This window comes from Danio rerio, chromosome 5 (assembly GCF_052040795.2).
Source record: "Danio rerio strain M-AB ecotype USA chromosome 5, GRCz13ab, whole genome shotgun sequence".
NCBI classification, from domain to species: Eukaryota; Metazoa; Chordata; class Actinopteri; order Cypriniformes; family Danionidae; genus Danio; species Danio rerio.
The window spans coordinates 14,469,066-14,485,815 of NC_141025.1; the positions used below are offsets into that span (position 1 = coordinate 14,469,066).

A 16,750-nucleotide genomic window follows, 5' to 3' on the forward strand; every position below is an offset into this window, starting at 1 on the left:
CAGTGAGCAATAACTGTCCTAAAATGAGTTCTGAGATCAGTCTCCATCAACTTTATATGTAACTCATGACTTAGTGGAATAAAAGTACCAATACTGGATTAAAAATATACTCAGGGGAAAGTAAAAGTACACATTTTGAAAACTACTTAGCAAATTATAGTTCCTAAGAAGTATTTTGTTACTTTAAACCACTGCATTTAAGCAATTGTTTAATTTGTAGTGTCTGTGTTGAGATTTGTCAATCCTTATTATTGAGTATTTACTTATTGATTAGCTGTCTGACAGAGTGAATTAAATTCCATTCCAATAATGTAATTAGCAATTAATCAAATTTTTGAGTAAATGAGTAAACTCCAAAGCCTCTAAAAAAATCCTTACTGCAGTTCATTTGATGCTGAAGCGAAACAACATTCAGCTGTCAATGATTGTGCGTGAATAAAACATCAAACCAGATGAAAAACTTGCACAAACACTCGAATTCTCAGCAAAGAAATTCTATATTTATTGTTCAAAGGAAGTTTGTGGAGAATTACAGCAGTACACACTTGACTGAACAGCTGCCTTTATCACATAACACAGTACAGACGAGAATGAGGTCAAAACTTAGATGGATACTGAAATTAGTAATAAAGAAAAGTAAGAATAATCGCTATGGCTCCCAGTTTGTGTGTATGGCTAATTCTTGTGGTTGATCAAAAAACGGTGAGGAACTGGACAACACTCGTCAATGTATAACACCCACTCACAGCAGTAAAAGAAGAAGAGAAAGAAAAAAAGAAAAAAGAAGAGAGTAACAGTGGGATGTAGCACACAGACACACACATTTCGACAGATCTAGGAGCGGACAGGCTGCAGTAAGACTCAGAAATGTAACACCTAAACTTAATATGCAGAGATTGTTGAGAAAGAAAAAGAAAGGAGTGTTGAATGATGTCATTTAGGTTGTTGAAATAAACAAAAAGAAAGAGTACAAACTAAACGGAGTATTGTCAAGCCTGGTCTGTATACTTCACAATAATGTTTAATCTTTTTTTTTTTCCTATGCACTTCCAACCATGTTTAAGGACTATAGGAAATGTATGGAAAAACCAGTAAGAAATATTCCCCTATATATAATTGCATCCGAGTTTTATTTGTTTAAATAGCCTGTTCAGGAAGCATTTATAATTGATTCTATATGTCTATATATAAATATATTCTTTTCTGTGTATATATATATTTCTGTATAATGTTTTCTTTAAAAATAAATCTATTTAAACCCAGTCGGGTGTTGATCTACATTTGATTTCCTTTCCAGTTACTTCACTGAAGCTCTCCACGTATATATAATTCGGAAATTACTAATTGTTCATAACCTGACTTATATATTTGTTTGCCTTGCAGGCTAATCGGCATCATTCCCTTTAAAAAGAGCCGAATCAAACCCAGTATCAATTTAGTGGCATCGGCTCGGATGCGTTTCCCAATTCAGTCCACAATCAAGAGTGATTTGCTCATTCCTGACAAGAAACAGGAGGAAAAACGAAATAAAACTCACCAAACCCGCAGGCTGGTGGAGCACGCCTTAAATAGCACCATTTATAAACTGTTGTACATTGTTGCTTGAACTGTATTGTGTGTCTACAAGTTGAACTCATCGACGGCCTCCAATTTGTTTGATCTGAGTCTTATATATATACACACACGAATCTGCAGAGAACACTTCCTGAATGAGCTAACTATGAGATTCACACCACGTCATTCAGATGATGCTGGTTTTTTTGCTCTCCATCATATGGTACAACACCAAAAACACCTAGTAGAGATATTCATCATATCTGGATACACTAACACTAAACGTCCCGGTCGACTCAGTCTCTGGGTGGAAAAAAGGGGTGTCTTCTGTAAAAGGGTAGAACTTTCGGTCACACTTCTTGAAAAGGGTTTCATCAGTTCATGTATTTACTAACCATGTATTTACTAATGTGTTATTAAGATCTAAATGTATGCTAGTAAATGTTAGTTAATGCTCTTTGAGTTAACGTGAACAACTCTATTTCCATTAACCAACATTAACACAGATGAATATACACTGTGTTGTTCAGTATGTTAGCAAATACATGAACTAAACCAACCTTAATGGGAAGTGTTACCAAACTTTCACATATATAAAGACCTATAGAGCAGCCAGCAGAAATATCCATTTATCTAGCCAAAACATCGTCTATACTGCTTTAAACAGGATTCTCTTACATATACACGACAGTGTTTTGTTTTTTTCTCTCAGTCAAACATCTTTATTCGCCATTGAGCATTAATGTTCTTCGTTTCATGCACGGTAATTGTGTCTCCTGCTGCGGGATAGCGAGCCTCCCTGTCCCGGTCAGTCGTCCTCCATGTCGTCGCCCTCAGACTCCTCTCCGCCTCTTCGTTCGTACACTTTATCCCGGTGTCGCTCCTGGATCTCCTTCATCTCCTCGGCGTAGCGGCAGAAAGCGCCGCCGAACTTGCTCCACGCTTTGAAGGGTATCGTGATAGAGTTTCTGTAACTGGGCTTCACCTCGCTCACCCGCAGAAACACGCCGTACTTGTTGGACCCCACGTCGAAGAAGAACCGCTTGGAGTCCACGGTGATCGACGTGCCCTCGGGCAGCTCCCCGTAAGCCCCGGAGCAGCCGCCGCCGACCAGCTCCTCGTCGTCCCCGCCGTAGTCGTCGATCAGCTTGGCCAGCGCGTCGCGGAACTCGATCAGACCCTGAGCAGGAAGGGCAATGGTTTGCCCGGATTGCATGCCACCCCCGGGCACACCTCCCCCGGCGCCGAACCCCCCTGGCCCGCGGTTGACGGTCTGGCGGATGCGGAGGAACCTCCCCCGCTGGTTCTCCTTCAAGTCGAGGTAGTATTTGCGGTTTTCCCTCACTAGGAACTCGCTCTTTAAGGCCCGTCTAGGCCCTCCGTCCTCTCCGCCGGATGATTGAGCGATCTGCTCCGGGGTGCTGGGTCCGAGCTGCGCGTAGTGCTCAATGAAATCCCCCAGGTAGTCCCGAAACTCCGCCGCGACTGACATGGAAAGCGTCAAGCGGCTTTTGGAGCCCCCCGCGCCGACCTCGGCGATCTTGATGAACCTGCCCTTCGAGTTCTGCTTCACGTCCAGGTAGAAGCGCTTGTTTTGGATGTCAAGGCGTTTGGACGCCAGCTCCTGGGTCTCTTGATCCCTTTGGAAAGGCTGGAATCCGCTGCCTCCACCCCCTCCTCCTCCGCCGCTGCCACCACCGCCGCCGCCGCCGCTGCTTCCACCGCGCTCACTCCCACTATCCCCATCCGCCATCTTCACCATCACCCAGACCTGCGCTATTTTTTTCCCACCCGTATTTCCTCAGGTCCCGCCTCCTGACCCGTTCAGCGGCATCAGCGCGCCGCATGAATGGTCAATCACTCTAAAAACGTCACTTACTAAGGTCCTCTCTTGATTGGGCGTTTGATGTGTCAATCAAATATTCGCTTCTCTAATTGGACAGCGAGCTGTCTGTTATACGAGTAAACGCCAAATCCTTGCTCTCTTTGGCTCAGTTGGAGTGCCTGTCAAAGGTTAAGCCCCTCCTCATTGTTTTGACAGTATAACGGGTGATTGGTGTACAGTGGTGTCGATAACGTGAAAAAAAGCAAGCACTTCTTTGCAGATAACGATTGACCGTTTGTACAGTACATACAGTACTTACAGTAAACAACTACAGCTGCATTCGGAATTTTCTGCAAATACGCTAAGCTATCAGTAAAGGCTTTATAAACGCCCACAAATTTACATTCTTTTGTAATGCGTGTAAATCAAAAATTATTAGGCAATAATTAATTCAGATACTTGTGAATACATTATTATACACATTAATACAAGTCAGAAACATGGTAAACATGACGCAAACTATTTTACTTACAATGTTGTGTGTTATTGTGTGTGTGTGTGTGTGTGTGTGTGTGTGTGTGTGTGTGTGTGTGTTTGTGTGTGTGTGTGTTTGTGTGTGTTTACACCATTATTGATTTTATCGATTCGTTTTACTTTCTGGCAGTTAACCTTATATTACGAGTAAAAAATTGATCATCATTAATAAGTCCAGTAACTTGTATTGAAAAGAAGTTAAAACATGTTAATATTTTGTAACTCACTATCTTTTTAAACTTATAAAGGTCAAATGATTTCGAAACAACACAGAAATTGTGTTATTAACAGAAAATATTTGAATACTTGAATTCCCCTCATGCTACATAATAAATCGACACCTGTGAGATAAATAAGGATCAATTCGAACAATTGAAATTGTAGTTCAGTTTAGTGATAAAAGCTATAACAAAATGAGCAGTTATATTATTAATCATTGTTTTAAAATGTACATTTACAATTCTAAATATAGAGGTGAAATGTTTTCTGTAAATTTCAGGCAGATGTCACTCAAAATCCCGCTTTAATGTTATCCGTACAAACATCACACGCTAATGGGGGATGGTAGAAAAAGAAATATCTCGAAATCTTATTGGCCCCTCCGAGATTCGATCCAGTACCACGTATGCTGATTGGCTGATTTCACCACACGGTGTGCCTTAAGCAGTCTCTGCTGAACGCGGTTTATTGTTCCTCCGAGTCAAGAGGCGGATAGGCTGTAGCCAAACCTCCCAGGCTCCCATTCAAAGTAATACATCGCTGAAATGGTATGAAATTTTTTATTTTTAGCCCTTATAAAGATTTTCCAGAACTAAAAATCAACCATTGCCTTTAGTAATGCTCGTTTGTCGTGTTTTAAGATATTATGTGGTTAGCTCTGAGCTAACGCTGTCTGATTTTGCGCCGCTAGCGCGCTAGAGTAGCATGTGCTAATAGTCTTTCTGTAAATGTTATTCAATTAGTTACGATATGTTTCAATTTAAGTTGTTTTACTCTCGAACATACAACTGTCTTATACATTTGTGTGTTTTCCTTTATATGCATCGTAGCTTGTGAAATTTCTGCAAGCAGCACAGATAACGTTAGCTAAAGCTAAACTCTACCCGTTAGCGCTGTTGGTTTATAACTTAATTTCCTGCATGTAAAGATTACCGACTGCCGTAATCTGCAGTTTTGCTTTTGTGTCTTTATTTATTATTAAATTATATTGTCAGTTTAGTGTGGCATTCATAGATTTACCTGCTTTAGCATGCTGTTCATTGACTTCTTTGCATTCAGTGAAGTTGCAGATGGAATAAATTGGGTAAAGTAAACTTTAATAGATTTAAAGGCTCGGCTCGATCTTGTTTGTACTGAATATGTTTTGATTTTAACCTCAGTTAACCCAATAAGTATACATATTGATCAGCAATAGTAAGTACAGCGACTTGACTGGGGAAAGAAATCTCACTATCTTTTTATATTTATAAAGACCAAATTATTTCAAAACAATACATGACTTGTTAACAAAAGAAAATACCCGAATTCACCTCGTGTTACTTAATCCCCATGTGAGATAAATAAGGATCACTAAAAGCATTTGAAATTGTAGTTCAATTTGGTGCTAAAAGTTTTAACAAGTAGTTATATTATTAATCATTGTTTAAACCATAGTATTGCTTGTAATGTTAAATAATTTACGATTTGTAAATATAGAGGTCAAATGTTTTCTGTAAATAAAGTAGATGTGACTCAAAATTCCGCCTTCGTGTTATCTGTGCAAACCTTATTCACTGAATTGACAAATTTGTTCAAGTTTGCATTGTTATTTTGGTGTCGTATTCAATCTTATTTGAGTTGTAGGAGTAATGTATTGACACTTTAGAAGGACTATATAGTTGACACCCTTACTTTCAGCAAATTCTTACATGTGTAAACAGGGTAAAATAGTGTGTAGTCATGTAGTTTGTTACTTTTTATTGTAACTAATGGGAACTAAAATGAAATGTACAGACTTGATAGCTGTTGGTCTTGGCAAATGACTTATTTGTGCATGTTTACTTCTGTAATTTTATCGAGATCAATGTAAAACAAATATCGATTTAAATGTTTTCTTTTAAATGTTATATTTAAACGTATAATTTTATAAATAAAATGTTACACTTGTATTCAGTATTTTTTTGTAACGGAAAATGTATTTGTTTAGTGTTGCACATTTAAATTTGTCATTTTTATTTAATGCATGTAAAATTGTATTGTAGTAATAAATTGTATTATAATGTGAAATTGTATAAGTAATAATAATAATAATAATTATTATTATTATTTTATCTAAAGTTTTAAAATGATAAACTATTGTGTAGAAAAATGAAGTGTTATGTAAACAAGATTTATTATTTTTGCACATGTTGTATATGAAAATGTAAAAATGTTCAAATTAAAGTTGATTTAGAACTTATTTTGCTTATCTTTTTTACCTGTAATATTTTTAATATTATTAATAATATTTTTGTAAACTATATTAAAAAATTTGAAATAGTAATTAAAAAAAAAATATTGTGTGTTTGCTTGCATTGGATTGAGTCTAATTATTGTTTTGCAGGCAGGTGGAAAAGCAGGTAAAGACAGTGGCAAAGCCAAGGCGAAAGCAGTGTCTCGCTCGCAAAGAGCTGGTCTTCAGGTAAGCATGTGTTTCTATTATTTGGTTAAGCTAATTTAATAATTTAAGACAAATATCTCCGTCTGTCCTAAACTTTAAGTTAAATGGTTGTTGATGAGAAGCTTATTGCTTTGCAATTATCAAATAAAACATATCAAGCTATGTTATAAAGAGGTGCATATGTGAAATTTTTAGTTTCCAGTGGGACGAATCCACAGGCACTTGAAGACACGCACTACAAGCCATGGTCGAGTAGGAGCAACAGCAGCCGTTTACAGCGCAGCCATTCTTGAATATCTCACAGCTGAAGTAAGATCTCCACACATTATTTCTGTCACAAGTATTGATATTTTTAAGTATCGAAATATCCACACTTTCAAAACACTTGATGCATGGTGTTATGACTTATTGCAGTTAAGTCTATCAGTTTCATTTTTCATTTGCAGAAATAAAAGCAACATCTTATGTCATGGTTGATGCTGCAAACTTTCTGCACATTTCATGTTTGTTCAGAATAAAGATCAGACACAAGATAAAGAAAACTTGGTACTCTTACCCTGTTATTAATTTTAATCTGTACATTAATTACTGATTGTCTTCAATTATTTTGACTTATTTCAGTTAGGCTTCTAATTTATCATTGAGTCTAAATTTAGAATTAAGGATTGTGTTAACCATTACATGAGTGCTACATTAAATTCCAAATAACTGATGCAAAGCAACAAATTGCACTATTTATTACTACTACTACTACTACTCATAATAGTAATAACAAAAATACATATTATTATTATTATTATTATTATCATCATCTTTTTTTTTTTTTGTAGTATTTTTTTTTAGTGGGGCAAGTAAAAAATTAGCAGGCCAAGTTAAAAGCTGAACCGCTGTCCAGGGGGCATTAGTAGAAAAAGAAGTCATTAAGCCATGCTGTAGGTTTTAACTGACAGATACTGGACTGACACTGTTTTAATTTACTATGATCTTCTATGTGGAGCTGCTTTGACATGGTCTACATTGTAAAAGCGCTATACAAATAAACTTGAATTGAATTGAACAGATACAGAAAATAAGACATTCATATTTTTAATAAAGGCTGTGGTAATATTTTCCCATGATGGCAAAAATTATACAATACTTTTTAAAATTATTGGCACTTGATGCCAAAGTTAGAAATTTCAGTATTGTGACTTCTTCAGAGTTTTATTGAAATTGTTTATGAACAATTTATGTTTATGCTAATAAATAGTCATTGAAGCTGATATGGCAAACTTTATTTCTCATATTTCAAACTACTGCAAAATTTGTTTTAAGCAATTAATCATGTTTTGCTGTCGTTGTAGGTTTTGGAGTTGGCAGGAAATGCTTCAAAAGACCTGAAGGTGAAGCGCATCACTCCTCGACATTTACAGCTGGCCATTCGAGGAGATGAGGAGCTCGATTCCCTTATCAAGGCCACTATTGCTGGAGGAGGTATGTGGATGTTTAGGACCAATTTTATTCATTTAACATTTTTTTTTATTTTTTTATTTTTTTTTAAACCCCATAGCCCTTCCTCTTAGTGATTTTAAAACTGTGTGAAGGGCAAGAGCTTCAAAATTGACCCCTAAGAAATGGTACAGCACGCATGTCATATATCGCCACAACCTCCTGAGATCAACAGTGGTGCCTGCTGTAGCTATTCCAGCTTTAAAAAAAATATATATATATATATTATTTATATATATATATATATATATATATATATATATATATATATATATATATATATATATATATATATATATAACATTTTTTTGTTATCAGGAAATCACAGAAGGCAACGACATATCATAACGTTACAATTTGGCAATAAGTTCGTAACTATATTATTATCTGGCCTTATTAATCTATATAAACCCAAGACCACAACATTAATGTTACATTAATGTTACACCATTAATGTTACACCAGACACTGTAAAAAGGCCATTCCACTAGACATTTCTGACAGGGTATTGAAGTGATTGATGGAAAAGTATGTTGTGGGACTTCTATACAGGAATGGTTGTTGTTATTGATGGCAAAATTAAAATTTTTTTAAGCTTGACATTAGAACATGAACACCATTATGAATGTATTAATGCACACTTGTTTGTTGTAAAAATTCCTGCTAATGCTAATTTGTGCATTTCCTGACTCGCATGTGCAGCCATGCTGCTGTTATAGATGGTGTATTTTGGGAAATTTTTGTACTCCTTGGTTTCTAGTGTGGTCCTGGAAAATCTCAGTTTCAAGGGCTATCCAGCTCTTCCCTTTAGCCCTACGCCTTCAAGCTTAAAGAGAATTGGCATTGGGCCTTGGTTTCTTTTTTTTTTTATAATAATAATATTGTATTCAACTTTTTTATTTTTATTTATTTTTTAAACGCTCTTCTAAATGTATACACAATCTGTGAAGCTTAGATTTCTGGTTCTATTTGAATGGCATAAATCAAGTCATTTAACAACCTCTGATAACAGGGAGCCTTTGGAGATCTCCAATTAAATATTTTTCCACAAAGGATTTATTTTTTAATTATGGCAACCATCAGGGCTTGCGGTTGGGTTAACGGAAAGGTGTCCATTATATTAGAATAGCCAGGTTGTGGTTTAGTTGGATATTAATTTGTTCCGTTAGCACTGGAAAACAATTAAAAATGTTGGACAAACTTGCGAAGAACAGGACAAAACCAAAATAAATGTGCCAAAGTCGCTTCTGCCTCACCACATCCGTCACATTAAGAAGATGCAGAGGGAAGTATTTGACCTAATCTGGTTTTAGTGAAGACAATGCAAAACTTGAAATTGGATTAAGGTCTCCTTTAGCAAACCATTCTTTATTCTCGACAGGGTTTCTTCAAAGATTTTATGCAGCCATTTCATTCAAATCCATAACCCGAGCTGTCTTAATGTGCTTTATGCATGTAGTGTCTTTTAGTGACACAGATGTTTTGCCAGATAAGGATGTTAAGCCTGTGTTTGTTTGTTTTCCTGCAGGTGTGATTCCACACATCCACAAGTCTCTGATTGGTAAGAAGGGCCAGCAGAAAACCGCATAGTTCCCATCAGGATCTAAGTGCAGACATGACTCAAGGACTTGCATTTGGGATGTGAATCGATAAGCTTGTGTTCATCCTTTAATCCATTTTTTTTTTCCCCCATCCCTTATTTTTAAGTTAATATAAATGTTATACTAGCTAACCACAGGTGTTTTTGTTAGTTTTGTGTTAATGTTATATATAAATATCGCCAAATTAGAATGGCAAATAATCCCCGTCCCACTGAAGCCAGGTGTTTTAGAGACCAACAGGAAGTGTCTGATCTTTCCTGCCATGACTGTGGAAGTGTTTGTTCAATTGGCCAGAGCCGTGGAGCTGTTTTATACTGAAGTGCAAATGATAAACTTTTTATATAAAACCAAAAAGCCTTGTTTGATTTACATTGTCTGTGTTCGTTTGGAAATATACATACATACACTTTTATTAGGCAAAAGAACAGTCAAATGTTGAGTAAAATAATTAGTGGGTCGCACTTTACAGTAAGGTTTTCATTAGTTAATGTATTACTAACATGAACTAATCACGAACCTTATCCGTACAGCATTTCGTAATCTGTTCAACGTATGCTAATGCATTATTCACATACAGATTTGTGCATGTTAACATTAATGCACCGTGAGTTAGCTTGAACAAACGGTGAACTGTTTCCATTAACATAAACCAATACTGTAATGCATTGACTAATACAACCTTATTATAAAATGTTTTGGTCTAATTGTTGGGGTAATTTTTAAAATGACCCAACGTTTGAGCACGGGGTTAATGTTTTTTTTAATTGGAATCTTTAAGAGCCATGGTTAATGGATGTAATCAGCTGGGTTAATGTAAATATCGTGTTTAAAAGATGAGCTTTTCTATCTGGATAATTTACAAAAGTGTTTTTTTTTTTTTTTTTTTTTTTTTTAAATGCATGGTGTATTACAGTAAATGTGAATATTGATTCAGTTATTTTAGAAAGTTGTTTCTGGGAAAGTAACTCCATTCAGTATAAGAAATATTTTATTTCTGATTGCATAAATCTAGAAGTAATGTATAAAATGCTATCAGCTGATTGGAGATACAAGGATCTGTACACATGCTTGTGTCCAAAAGGTTGCATATATGGCTTTAAAATTAAGAATGTATCCTTTGAGTTAAAATGATACTCATGGTGGCTCAGTGGTTAGCACTGTCACCTCAGAGCAGGAAAGTTGCTGGTTTGAGTTCTGGCTGGACTTGCTAGTTCTGTAAGAAGTTTGCATGTTCTCATGTTCATGGTCTTTATCCTCTGAGTGCTCTGGTTTTCCCCACAGTCCAAAGTCATGCACTACAGGTGAATTGAATAAACTAAATTGTACGTTTAGTGTGGGTGAGTGTTTCCCAGTACTGGGTTGTTGCTGGAAGTGCATGCGCTGCTGTGTAAAACATGCTGGAATAGTTGGCAGTTCATTCCACTGTGGCAACCTCTAAAATGGAGACTAAGCCTAAGGAAAATTAAGTTAAGACAATGGTTTTTGGTTAAGTCTATTTTTAATATACAGTTGAATTCAGAATTATTTGCCCCCCATGTTTATATTTTCCAATTTCTGTTTAACAGAGGGATTTTTTTTTCAACATTTCTAAACATAATAGTTTCTAACTCATTTCTAATAAACTCATTTAAACTCATTTCTAATAACTGATTAATTTTATCTCTGCCCTGATGAGAGCACTTTATATTTGACTAGATATTTTTAAGACACTTCTATACAGCTTGAAGTGACATTTAAAGGGTTAATTAGTTTAACTAGGAAGGTTGGAGTAAATAGGCAGGTTATTGTATAACGATGGTTTGTTCTGTAGACGATCGAAAAAAATAAAGCTTAAAGGGGCTAATAATATTGACCTTAAAATGTAAAAAAAATAAATAAATAAAAACTGTTATTGTAGCCAAAATGAAACTAAAGACTTTCCCTAGAAGAAAAAATATTATCAGACATACTGTGAAAATTTCCTTGCTCTGTTAAACATCATTTAGGAAAAATTAAAAAAAGAAAAAAAAATCAAAGGGGGGCTAATAATTCAAACTATCTATCTTAAAGACTTCTCTTCAGCTAGTGTTTTGAACTATAGTAGTGTATCTTAGGTATATTTTTAAATACCATGTTACAGAATACTACAGTTTGTGTATAGTTGTAGAATTTTTGTGTTGTTTATATTAATATAGCTGCTGTATTATCACTGAAGTACTATTAAATTACCCACAACAGATCAATTCAATTACTGAAGTATGATTCACAATAGTATCCTTCTATAAACTACTATTATTAGTAATTTAGCACTTGTCATGTACAGACTCAACTGGTATTTGTAAAGCGATCTACTTCATATTTTTCTATTTATAAAATGTCAAATTGGGTTTTGTTTTGCATGAATTTTGGTGACAAATATGACATTTGAAAAAAAAAGTTGCCTTTAAAATTTTTTCAAGAATTATTAAATTCTGGGCAAATTGACTGCCCTTTCGTTTAATTGCTGGTTGTTTTTCACATTGACGTTAATTATGACACTTTGATTGCAAAGCCTTAACACCATATAATTGTGCGTTCTTGGTTAGGACCAAGTTTGGACACCACTGCTTTCGAGTTTGATCATGAAATAGACAATTTTGTTTGTTTTCATGGCAATAAAATGTATAGGCAAAGAGTGAACATCAGGTGGCGCTAGAGACCACACACTACGATTTTTATTTTGAGATTTCACGTTTTGTATATCAAGTATCACATTTGAATGGGGGGAAATGTATAATTTTGTTACTAAAACACAAAAAAATATATATATTTTGGTCGTATTCTAAGAATTTTAGCAATTAATAAATAATAAATACATGAAAACATTTCTAGTAAATCCTCCCTGAGTTTCCTGCGTAACCTTGAATATTTTTATGATGCCCTAGAAAACAAGGTTGATGCTTGATTACATCAGTCCACAATAACCCTCTAAGTTTTTAGTTCCAAATCCATCTTTGTAAAACTTTAACACATTGATTCAGATGTTAAATAACAAACCTGTCTTGCTTCAGATGTCCTGCATAACTGCAGCAAGGTGAACACTGTTGCTTTGTCAGTGTGTTACTGACCATGCTGTGTGTGTTCTGCTGCGTCATGCTGTAGTAATGCAGTCAGTGCATGTCTCTCTCTCTGTGTGTGTGTGTGAGAGAGATTGAACAGCTTTAACCTGGGAATTAAAGCAATCTTTCTCACACACACGTCTGCAGGCTGTGTTATGGGACATCTGCAATGCAGAGGCCTAAATATAGCAGATAGAAGAGGGAGAGAGAGCGGTGGAGGGAGGGCTGAAGACAAGATACAATAATATCAATGGAGAATTTGCCAATCCACAAACATTACTGAAGTACTGTAGGATTTATTTTTCTTTTATGCCTCATAATGTGTTCATAATCTGGGTTTGTTTGAACCCGAGGAATCGTAATTGTTACATAGTAATACACTTTTTAAAAAGTAGCTTTGGATAAAAAAAAAAATAAATAAATAAAATAAATATATATATATATATATATATATATATATATATATATATATATATATATATATATATATATATATATATATATATATATATGATTTAAAAAAAGATTTTATGTAAAATGAAAAGTTTTAATGGATGTTAAAGAGCAAGTTTACAATATGTAAATTATGTCACTTAAATCCCCTTTCTTCCCCATTCTGATGCTCAGTTTGAACTGCAGCAGTTCGTCTTGATCATGTCTACATGCCTAAATGCATTGAGTTGCTGCCATGTGATTGGCTGATTAGAAATATGCAGGTGAGTGTATATAATCTATTGCTATATGCAAAGTACACAGGCTATTTTTACAAACAGAAAAACTATGTATTTATTTTAATCATAAACACATCAGAACAATATAAATCATTGTATAGTATTAATATTGTAATACAATTTAAATTACCCTAAAAATAGATAGCTGCATTTGAACAATTCAATCTCAAATGTATGAAATGGGTACGTCTACTACAGTGCTCAGCATATATGAGTACACCCCTCACAAATCTATTTTTTAAATTCATATTTTTAATAGGGAGCTATATATTATTATATTTGTGCAAATACATTAGATTAGTCAATACTGAAGCCAAATCTAAAGCTCATCATTATTATTTATGACAATGGTCTAAAAACTAGTACAGCCAAATTTATGTTATAGAAAAATGTTGAATACAAATTAAAATAGAAGAAAAATCAAGAAAAGTAGTAAGAGTAAGAGTTGTAATTGTTTTTGCAATATTTAGCTTGGATTTAACTGTATTTTTCAATTTCTGAATATGTTTGGTGACTAAAATATTATTTAAAAAAAATATCTTTTTAATAAATCTGTTTGTTTACAGTTTTTCTTAGTGGCTTTGTTGCATTTCTCACAACACTATTTTCATCTACACAACAGGTCATGCATTTCTCAAAACACTTAGTCATTTGTGCACATCCTAGTAGCAGTTTCTCATTCCTTTCAGCAAATTGCAAATGGTTTCGGACATGCATCAATTGCTTTCATACAACTCTCTGCTGTTTATAACATTATCATTTGCTTATGTCATGTCAGTCAAAATGAACTAAACTTGTAAATGCTGAATAGTCATTGCAAATAAAACTAATAGTCTTCATTTCATTACTTGAGTCATTACATACAAAAATGTTGAACTAGTTGTCAAAATCTTGCAAGCTAATTTTATAAAAAAAATGTTGAAATCTTTATTTTACTGAAAATGTCTTCTAAATTAAACAGTTTCATGAATGATTTACCGACCTGTGTATGTATGTTGGTTCAGTTCCAATATGTTCTGCAATATTGTTTACAGTTGTGCACAGTTCAACCCAAAGAAAGTTTATGTTTGTTGTAAATAAGGGTGTGTTTATTCTTCTGCACAATGCTGTAAAAAAATTTAAATTGTAAAGACAAATGCAGTAAAAATGTGAAACATACATATTCAGTGTCTTGTACTAGATACACTCACTAAATGCATTGATGTCTAACTTTACTGTACACTCTAAAAAATATTGTTTAGACGAAACTAAAAAAATTAACGCAACAGTTTGCATTAATATATTCAAGTTACGACAACATTTGACAAAATTAGGTTCAGACAACAAACTTTATTATGTTAGCTAAATCTTTTCCTCTTCAATCAGTTGAGAACTCAAAAAAAAAAGTTGTTTCAAATAGTTTTTTTAATTAAAATTGAATACAAATCCAGTGTTTTGTGTGTAATTGCATGTTTTTAAGTTTAGAACCTCAAATAAATTAAGTAGCTGTAATTATTTAAAAAAAAATTTAAGCAAATTTACTGTTCATGCTTGTATGAAATACATTTAACAACAGCATTTAACAACAGGTTTTTATTGTTTTACAAAACAAAAACATGTAGTGTTCCATATTATCAGTATAAAAAACAGCATAAAAACATCAGTGTGTGGAAAAATACAAAACAACTCCATTAGTGTGGAAAAATTGAGTTATCAACCCAATTTCTTTGGGTTGCTACAAGTTAAATATTGTTTAAAAGTAATTGACATTTTTGTTTACTTTTAAATTAGCCCAATTTTTAAATTAATGTAATTTTCAATATTTTCCTGTTTTGAAAACTTAATAAAATTATTCTGGCAATTTAAAAGTTTTAATCTAATCAGCATTTTAGAATTAGTTAAGTATTAAACTATGTAGTGGTAACAGACCTCTTGAGTTATTTTTTAGAGTGTAGTTTTCAATTGGCTGTGCTAATAGTATATAGTACTATCTTGAGCATTTTCACGAAGTTTTACTTAAAATCTGACTTTTTTTGCATTGAAAAAATGTCCAGAGTAAACTGACATAGTCAAATGGCTTTGTCATGTTTTCATTATCTTGTTAATAAACAATGGAGTCAGGACTTTTCATTTTGATGATACTGACTCTTTGATTGACATCAATACTTGCTTTTGAGGAATGAACTCTCCATTTTGAGCATGTGATGCGCTTTTGCAGGTTATCAGCTAGGTTTTGCAGTTTGTACTAATTGTTTTGAGAAATGCATTAACTGTTGTGCAGAAATGCACTGGGGCTGTGAGAAATGCACCAAAGCGACTGAGAAAAACTGTAAATGCACCAAATTACATTGCCTATATTCACTGAGAAATGGATAAAAATATTCATTTTCAAAATGGGGGGTACTCAATTAGGCTGAGTACTATATACATATATACATACTTAAAATAGTTATAATTAAATAAAGAAATGAACATGGTGTGTATTTTCAAGGTTGTATCTTTTCCAGGCCAAAATGGACCCAAATGCATTATGAAGGTTACTATAATAGTTAAGCTTTTAAATATTAGCAAACATTTGATTTACTCATTTATTTCCAGAATCAATGCATGAAGATATTTTGTAATTCAAAGTGTTGGATTTAGAAGGCTAATCTGCTTAATATGGCAAATCACAATCGAAAAAAAAAAATTAATGAAAAGAAAATAAGGTCATATCAAGTTGTTCCCTTTTGTATTCAAAGCTTCATTTTTTGAGCTAGCATAATTGCACGAACTAAAATACACACTGTAAAATAGTAATTGTAAATAATAGGGATGCTATGACCGATCGGCCGAAGATCGGTATCGATCGGTATTGTTTATACAGTCTATTGGTGCGACTCGTGTAAGTGATGGTCTCTATGTTGCAAGTGCAGCCACCAATGTGTTTTGAGCTGCTGTGACATGAGCGGAGCGATTGTTTGTAATATATCTTACTAATTTTTTTTTTAGGTTGCATTATTTTCTGTAAAGCTGCTTCTGGGCAGCCAATGACAAGGAATCCGTACTCTCAGCTGCAAAAATCCTGATCAGAGCATCCCTACTAAATAAAAACAAAAAAGTTGTAAATAAAACATTAAAATGTAAAATATGTGTTTCCAAAAAGTACCACTTCTGTTTCACCACTTAAAAATGCCTCTTTTATTTTACTTGCTGTAGTTTTTTTTGTCATTATTTGTAACTTTTAAGTGAAAATCCTTTTAAATGAACCCCTTTTTCAGACATGTTCCAGTGTAGCTGATGTAATCATTAATATTCATTTTGAGTTATTTCTGGCACATAAT

The 16,750-nt window shown here is 34.0% G+C and overlaps 2 protein-coding genes across 2 annotated transcripts; one reads left to right on the forward strand and one right to left on the reverse strand.

Annotated features, from left to right (window-relative positions):
- Positions 1-478: 478 nt before the first annotated feature.
- Positions 479-3,366, reverse strand: purba (purine-rich element binding protein Ba). Its single transcript, NM_001160159.1, has one exon. The coding sequence runs from the start codon at positions 3,314-3,316 to the stop codon at positions 2,363-2,365; it is 954 nt and encodes a 317-aa protein (NP_001153631.1). The 5' UTR covers positions 3,317-3,366; the 3' UTR covers positions 479-2,362.
- A 1,261-nt stretch (positions 3,367-4,627) lies between these two features.
- On the forward strand, positions 4,628-9,994 carry h2az2a (H2A.Z variant histone 2a). Its single transcript, NM_153644.1, is given in 5 exon segments — positions 4,628-4,680; positions 6,495-6,572; positions 6,747-6,860; positions 7,895-8,024; positions 9,568-9,994. Coding segments are annotated over 5 exon segments (387 nt in total). The 5' UTR covers positions 4,628-4,677; the 3' UTR covers positions 9,630-9,994.
- Positions 9,995-16,750: the final 6,756 nt, after the last annotated feature.